The sequence below is a fragment of the Clupea harengus genome, chromosome 6 (genome assembly GCF_900700415.2).
Source record: "Clupea harengus chromosome 6, Ch_v2.0.2, whole genome shotgun sequence".
NCBI lineage: Eukaryota > Metazoa > Chordata > Actinopteri > Clupeiformes > Clupeidae > Clupea > Clupea harengus.
Window position 1 is genome coordinate 3,509,490 of NC_045157.1, and position 8,860 is coordinate 3,518,349.

Here is an 8,860-nt window from a genome sequence, read left to right on the forward strand (position 1 = left end):
GACGACCCTAGGGTGCAGAGGTCACGGGGTCAGAGTCGTGGTGCAGAGCTGTCTGGGTAAATTAGGGAGCAGGGGCACAGTAGACGCAGCTGCAAGACTAAGAGACAAGCTTCTGTGCACAGTGATGAGCCTGGTGTGTGTGTGTGTGTGTGTGTGTGTGTGTGTGTGTGTGTGTGTGTGTGTGTGTGTGTGTGTGTGTGTGTGTGTGTATGGGTGTGTGTTGGGTGGGGAGAGATTAGTGTGCACACAAGTGTCTTGCTTGTGTCTGTGTGTGTGAGTGTGTGTCTATTTGTATGCTTGTGTGATCTTTCCCACAGTGAAATTGAGAGGCAGGCCCCGTGCACAGGAGTGACAGTTGAGGTGACAGTATGGTCTAAGAATACTCCTCCTTCCCTCTGTGCTGACCTTTGACCTTTCGAAACGCACAACTGTAGCACTGCACTCGACTGACCGCACGCACACAAGCACTTCCCAACACACACACAATCTATCACCCATGCAGTCCTCTCTACACACACATCCTCTGGCAGAGTGGGAGCCCTATCTTAACTGTGAATAATAGCGTTTTCCAAACCCAATCTAAACCTGAGTCTCCGACTTCAATCAAACAGTGTGAGCCCGTACATTCATCTTGTTCGACTCAGCACAGTCTCCGAAGGCAATCTAAAACGATCAAGTAGCAGCTATGAAGCATAACGAAGCTTACTGAAGCACAAATGAAGCTTCCTGTGCACATCTGCAGCGATCAAGGAGCCGCTATGAAGCGTTATGAAGCGTTATGAAGCTTACTGAAGCGCTATGAAGTACTGTGCACATCTGCAGCGGCTGTATGGGCTTCAGTCCTCTCCAGTCCTGCTACATAATGGGACATTAATCAGTGTTGATTTGTGGCTGGCTCGGACACATCTGGTGGGATTATGATATGTGTTTCTCTACAGTACTGGGGCAGCAGTGGGCCAAGGGGGGGGTCATTACTGGGGGGTTCAGGAGAGGCAAAACTAATCTGAGTCAGTCAGGCAAGATATTTGCTTGCATCAAGCTATTAGAGAAGGCAGGCACACACACACACACACTCACATACACACACACACATACACTCTCTCTCTCTCACACACATACACATACACACACAGACTGCAGGACTCTGTGGTCCTTCTCGTCCGTCATTTGCCATATGAACTTGGAAGACAAAGTGAATTCGTTCAGACTCTGTTGAAGAATCTGTTCTGAGTGAGCAAACGACTCACTGACACACACACACTCACTCTCTCTCTCTCTCTCTCTCTCTCTCTCTCTCTCTCTCTCTCGCTCTCTGCTTGTTGCCCTGGTCTGTCGGTCCCCCTTCCCCCAACCCCCATTCCCCTCAGTACTTCAGTTCTACAGTAGAAAATATCAAACACGGCCACTGAGAGGTGGCCGACTGGTCACTCCAGAGGAAATAGTGTGTTTTTGGTTTCCTAAAATCTCTTGTTGACCTTGGAAGGTTTTGCAAAAAAGAGTATACAATGGGTAAACAGGTAAGTACAATCTAATTGGATACATTTAAGGGTCAACAATATGTGGCCCTGTGTGGATCGATGACCATAGAGATCTGCTCTTTGTCCGAGCAGGTGTGGATCGATGACCATAGAGATCTGCTCTTTGTCCAAGCAGGTGTGGTTTTTTTTTTGTTTTTTTGTTTTTTTTCTTCTTTTGTTCGGAATCCTTAAAAAGGTAGGTTGAGTTTCTCATGAGCTGCAGCGCTAAAAAGAGTTGTTGTTGTTGTTGTTGTTGTTGACATGCAGGTTTGAATGCATAGGCTCCTGCAGACCACACCACCATGTTGTCCATTGCACCATTAGACCAGACCCCATCCAGATGAATTTGGCATAGTTTAAAAAACAAGTGTCCCACTTCATCTTGTGTACAGTCACACCCTCCTATTAAGAGATTAACATATCTTTAAATATATATATTGATACGTGTACATTTATGAATACAAAAAGCCAGGTCAATGACAAACCGAAGAGAAAGAGGAGTGATCTAGATATCTAAGATATCTGGTTGAGCCATATCTTTTTTTGTTTGTTATTAAATCGTAAATCACAGTAAGATATTCAAATGTAAATGAAAATAAGAGTTAAGAGTAGAACACAGTGTAAACTACTGAGGGGAAATGAAACCATCACGCAGGAAGATTGTTAATCGTGAATCATGGTGATTTTTTTTTTTGTCTTGTTTTTTTGCAGAGAGTCTGAGACGGAACAGGAGGGTGTGATACAAAACCTCACAAGTTGGAGGGGAGCTTGGAGCGGGGCGGTTGGAACTCGGGGGGGCCCGCGGACGAGTCCCTGCGTGGAGGGATGGCGGGGGAGGACGCCCCCGAGGAGCGAGTCTGAATCAGGGCCCCCGTAGGGACCCCCGTCTGCGAGGGCGGCGTCACGTGGCCGGCTGGCGAGCCGCAGGGCCGGGGCACCAGTGTGGGTGAGGAGAAGGGCGAGAGGACATAGGCCATCTCTGGGGGGGCGCGTTGGGGCGGGGGAGGCGAGTGCGCCCCCTCCTGGCCCAGTGAGGAGCGCGAACCAGACATTAGTCTCACCTCCTCCGAGAAGCGGCTCAGCGGAGACTCCCTGCCTGGCGCCGTCACCACCGCCGTTGCCATGCCGACCGTGCCGACTGCGCCGACCGTGCCCACTGCGCCGACCATGCCCACCGTGCCAACCGTGCCTGCGGCCACAGAGTGCCCGCCAGGCAGCGGACCCGGGCACGGCAGCACTTGGGGAATGAAGAGGGAGGTGCGGGAGCCGTGTGCGCTGGACGGGTCGCTGAAGTGGAAAGTCCGGCCCGTGACGGGGCTCTGGCCGGTGGGGCTGGGCGCCAGCGGCGTCAGGCAGGGCGAGGCGTTGGCCGAGCCGTACTGCGCCAGCGAGGCCAGGGCAGAGCGCTCGCACAGGGGCAGGTGGGACAGATGGGGCAGATGGGGCAGGAAGCCCGAGGGCAGGACAGACGCCACCGGGGGGGCAGAGGCGGAGCCCAGGCTGTGCTGGTGCGTGAGCGTCAGGGAGGAAGAGGAGGAGGAGGAGCGTCGGGAGCCCGCCGCGCCTCCCTGACTCCTCCCCGAGGAGGGCGAGCCGGGGGAGGGCGTGTGGAAGAGGTTGAGGCCGCTGGGAGTTCTGCATCCACCTGAGAAATACTGCTGCTGCTGCTGCTGCTGCTGCTGCTGCTGCTGATAGCCCACCTGTGCAGGGTTGGAAGGAGCTGGAGCTGGAGTCATGGCCATGGAGGGGTGGTGGGGCGGGTGGAGGGTGCTGCTGTTGCTGCCGCTACTGGAGGGGTGACCGGACGAACCGGAGGAGAGGGGGCTGCACTTGGAGGAGCAGGAGGAGAACGCACCTTCACCTGTTGATCCAACACCTGTGGACCCATTGCCAATCACACCCCCAAAGTGCGCACCGGAAGACGCCCCCATCGCACCACCAATAGCCCCACCAACCCCTACCCCGAGTCCCAACCCCCCCATCGCACCACCGATAGCCCCACCAACCCCTACCCCGAGTCCCAACCCCCCAACCGCGCCTCCTGTGGCCCCCGCCTGCTGGAAGAGGCCCGTGCTGAGGGGAGGTGTGCTGCTGGGGGGGGGGCGCTGCTGCTGCTGGGGGGGTGGAGGGGGGTGGAGCTGTGCGGTGCTGGAGGACGGGGATCCAGACGAGGAGAAGGGTCCAAAGGGGAACGCCGAAGCCCCAGCGCAGCTTCTGGAGCCCCCGCCGGCCCCCGGCCCCGCGCTGTACGGGCCCCCCTGAGCCCCCTGTGCCGTGCTGGATGATGACGCCGGATGTCCTGGCCCCCAACCCCCCAACCCTGAGGCTCCAGCACCCCCTCCTCCAGCACCCCCTCCTCCTCCTTCTCCCGCCGCCCCGCCGCTCGCTCCTGGAGCCGAGGTCATGTGATGCGCCCGGAAGGCGGCCAGCAGCGGCGTGTCGATCCCGGGGAGTGACGGGGCCGGAGTCCTTGGCGGGGGGGTGGTAGGCGGTGAGTTGCCCGGTGGTGAGTGCCCCGCCCCTGATGCCGAGGTGACGGACGGCGTGGGCACCATGGTGTGCAGCCTCTTGAAGCGCGCCGACTGCTCCCTGGCGGAGCCCAGCACGGACACCGGGGGGCGGAAGAGGGCGCCGGGGAGGCAGGGGTGGTGCGTCAGCGCCAGGGCGACGGAGGTGGTCGCCGCGGCCGCCTGCAGGGGCGCCTGGATGAGGGGAGCCCAGATGACGGAGGTGGGGGACGGGGGGGTGGCGCCGGGGGGCATGAGGTGGGCGCAGTGGGCCATGTCGCGGTCGTGCTGGACGATCTGCTGGATGATCTCGTTCTCCTGGTAGTTGAAGGCGCCCGAGCTGAGGTCATGCTGCACCTTGTGCTGAAGTACCGAGTTCTTCTTGCCTGGAGGGGACGGAGAAGGAGGTACAGAGATGTCAGAAACACACACACACATCCACAGAAACACACACACATCCACAGAAACACACACATCCAAAGAAACACACACACATCCGCAGAAACACACACATCCGGAGAGACACACACACATCCGGAGAAACACACACACATCCACAGAAACACACGCATCCACAGAGACACACACACATCCACAGAAACACACACACACATCCACAGAAACACACACACATCCGCAGAGACACACACACATCCACAGAAACACACACACACATCTGCAGAAACACACACACATCCATAGAAACACACACACACATCCACAGAAACACACACACATCCACAGAAACACACACACATCCACATAAAACACACACACATCCGCAGAAACACACACACATCCACAGAGACACACACACATCCACAGAAACACACACACATCCACAGAAACACACACACACATCCGCAGAAACACACACACATCCGCAGATACACACACACATCCGCAGAAACACACACACATCCGCAGAAACACACACACACATCCGCAGAAACACACACACATCCACAGAAACACACACACACATCCACAGAAACACACACACATCCACAGAAACACACGCATCCACAGAAACACACACACATCCACAGAAACACACACACACATCCACAGAAACACACACATCCACAGAAACACACACACATCCACAGAAACACACACACAGACAAAGAAATGCACACACACATACAAGCCTTTATATTATTTCAATTTAAATAATTCAATTGATTGGTTTTCAGTGGAGGGATTTAGGGATGGAAAGCAGTGAGGCCCGTGGGACTTCGCACACCGCTGCCAGGAATATTCCTCTCCAACGTGCGTTCACTGGGTAACAAGCTGGACGAACTCCAGCTACTAGTTGGTAAGAACAGAGACTTCTCCTTATCTTCCATTCTGTGCTTCACCGAGACGTGGCTGTGTGGTTCGATACCAGACTCTGCGCTGCAGTTGGCTGGCTTCCAACTTTTCAGAGCGGACCGACCACAAGAACTCTCCGGAAAGACGAAAGGAATCTGCTTCTATATTAACTGTGGCTGGTTGCAATGACGTGACAGTGATCCAACAGTACTGTTCTCCTGATCTGGAATATTTCTTATCAATTGCAAACCCTTCTACTCCCCCCGCGAGTTCGCTTCATTCATTCTAGTCGGTGTTTACATTCCACCGCAAGCTAACGTGCAAGAGGCACAAACGCATGCTTGCCGACCCAGATACTATGTGTGGAACGGACTAACCCGGACTCCCTAGTTATTGTCCTCGCCGACTTAACAAGGGGAAATCTCTCCGCGCGAACTCCCCAAATACAAACAATTTATTAAATGCCGACCAGAGAGAGAACTTCTGGATCACTGCTACACCACAGTAAGCAGAGCCTATCACGCCGTCCCCGCGCTGCACTGGGACTCTCGACCACGTCATGGTCCATTTGATTCCTGCATACAGGCAGAAACTTAAACTCTGCAAACCTGTTGTCAGGACTTCAAAGCAGTGGACCAGTGAGGCTGTGGAGGATCTTCAGGCGTGCTTGGACTGTACAGACTGGGAGGTGTTCAGGACTGCTTCAAACAGCTTGGACGAGTACACAGAGGCTGTGACTTCCTATATCAGCTTCTGTGAGGACAGCTGTGTTCCATCACGCACCAGGGTTAGTTACAACAATGACAAACCCTGGTTCACAGTAAAACTCAAAAAAGTTGAGTTGGAGAAGGATGAGGCGTTCAGGAGTGGGAATAGAGACGGATATGTAGAGTCTAAATACAGGTTTAGGAAGGAGGTGAGAGATGCTAAACGTGTGTATTCTAAGAAACTTGAACACCAGTTCTCAGCCAACGACTCTGCCTCTGTCTGGAAAGGGCTTAGGCTGATCACCAATTGTAAGCCTAGAGCCCCCCACTCCACTAACGACTCACGCCTGGCCAACAACTTGAATGAGTTCTACTGTCGCTTTGATGGACAATGGAACAGTCCTGACACCATCCCCCGTGACACCTCCCTCCAGCCCCAGCCCATCAACTGCACCGCCCCCACCACAGCAGAGGCCTGCGCCTCACAACTGCCCACCTCAGAGCCCCCCCCTCCTCCCCCTCCACAGTGACGACTCTCTCCATCCTTGAGAGAGACGTCAACAGCTTTTTAAGAGACAGAACCCCCGCAAAGCAGCCGGGCCAGACTCTGTCTCTCCATCAATCCTGAAGCACTGTGCTGATCAGCTGTCTCCGGTGTTCACAGACATTTTTAACACCTCACTGGAGATATGCCACGTACCAGCCTGCTTCAAGACCTCCACCATCATCCCCGTCCCCAAAAAACAAAAGTCACTGGACTCAACGACTACAGACCCGTCGCCCTGACCTCTGTGGTTATGAAGGCATTTGAGCGTTTGGTGCTGGTTCACCTCAAAGCCATCACTGACCCTCTACTGGACCCCCTGCAGTTTGCCTACAGAGCCAACAGGTCTGTAGACGATGCAGTTAACATGGCCCTTCACTTCATCCTCCAGCACCTGGACTCCTCAGGAACCTACGCCAGGATCCTGTTTGTTGACTTCAGCTCTGCCTTCAACACAATCATTCCGGCTCTGCTTCAGGACAAGCTCTCCCAGCTGACGTGCCTGACTCCACCTGCAGGTGGATCACAGACTTCCTGTCTGACAGGAGGCAACGCGTGAGGCTGGGGAAGCATGTCTCTGACTCCAGGACCATAAGCACCGGTTCCCCTCAGGGCTGCGTTCTTTCCCCTCTACTCTTCTCCCTGTATACCAACAGCTGCACCTCCAGTCACCAGTCCGTCAAACTCCTTAAGTTCGCGGACGACACCACCCTCATTGGGCTCATCTCTGGGGGGATGAGTCCGCTTACAGGTGGGAGATTGACCATCTGGTGACCTGGTGTGGGCAGAACAACCTGGAGCTAAATGCTCTGAAGACAGTGGAGATGGTCGTAGACTTCAGAAGGAACCCAGCCCCACCCACCCCCATCACCCTGAGTGACTCCCCAGTCGACACTGCAGAGTCCTTCCGCTTCCTGGGCACCATCATCTCCCAGGACCTCAAGTGGGGCTGAACATCAGCTCCCTCACCAAAAGAGCTCAACAGAGGATGTACTTTCTGCGGCAGCTGAAGAAGTTCAACCTGCCAAAGACAATGATGGTGCACTTCTACACCTGCATCATCGAGTCCATCCTCACCTCCTCCATCACCGTCTGGTACGCTGCTGCCACTGCCAATGACAAAGGCAGACTGCAGCGTATCATCCGTTCCGCCGAGAAGGTGATTGGCTGCAATCTGCCATCTCTACAGGACCTGTTCGCCTCTAGGACCCTGAGGCGGGCAGGTAAGATTGTGGCCGATCCCTCACACCCGGGTCACAAACTTTCGAGGTCCTTCCCTCCGGCAGGAGGCTGCGGTCCATCAGGACCAAAACCTCACGCCACAAAACCAGCTTCTTCCCGGCTGCCGTTGGCCTTAGTAACAAGGCCACCTGACGTGGACTCTCATCCCGCCCCCACACCTCAAGCCTGTGTTATGTTAACACACACTACATTGCACACTGCACATTGCACATCCACTTTTGCACTCCTGCCCTGCTTTTTGTATTGTAGTACTTATTGTGTTTGTGTAGTACTTACTGTGTTTTTATGTTTTATGTTATGTGTAGTACTTTCTGTGTTTGTATGTTTTTATGTTTACTGTATGCACCTATACATCAGAACAAATTCCAGGTAGGTGTAAACCTACTTGGCAATAAATACTATTCTGATTCTGATTCTGACTGGAATGCAGGTTAAATGGGTGTGAAGTCATTGATCCTGAGCTTTAAAGAGAAGGCTAGTTTATGCCAGCCGACAGCAGCTGCTCTCAGGTCAGCCATGACATCACCACAAGCAAGTCTAATATCAGCAATGGCTGATCTGACTATATGGTCATAGCAGTGAAATTCATCACCTTATATAAACAGTATATGCATGCACACATTCATGGATGCTGGATATGCATGCATTTAGTATAGACACACACACAGAGACATGCACACACACACACACACACACACACACACACACACACGCACACACACACGCACACGCACACGCACACGCACACGCACACGCACACGCACACACACACACACACAGACACACACACACACACACACAACCCAATAGATACACACACACACACACACAGAGACACACACACACACACACACACACACACACACACACACACAGACACACACCTACACACACACACACACACACACACACACACACACACACACACACACACACACACACACGCGCGGGGCTAGGTCACGCGGCAGCCTTGTGTGTGTGATGGAGTGTGTGAGGAGGGAGAATAAAGTATTAGGCCAAACAAAAGGT

At 53.9% G+C, this 8,860-nt stretch overlaps 1 protein-coding gene across 1 annotated transcript in view; it reads right to left on the reverse strand.

Annotated features, from left to right (window-relative positions):
* Positions 1–266: 266 nt before the first annotated feature.
* hcn4 (hyperpolarization activated cyclic nucleotide-gated potassium channel 4) overlaps positions 267–8,860 on the reverse strand; it is a 125,116-nt gene continuing 116,522 nt past the window's right edge. The window contains exon 8 of the mRNA XM_042707958.1: positions 267–4,410. Within this exon, the coding sequence (XP_042563892.1) occupies positions 2,267–4,410 (2,144 nt within the window). The 3' untranslated portion in view covers positions 267–2,266. The remainder of the gene's footprint in view (positions 4,411–8,860) is intronic.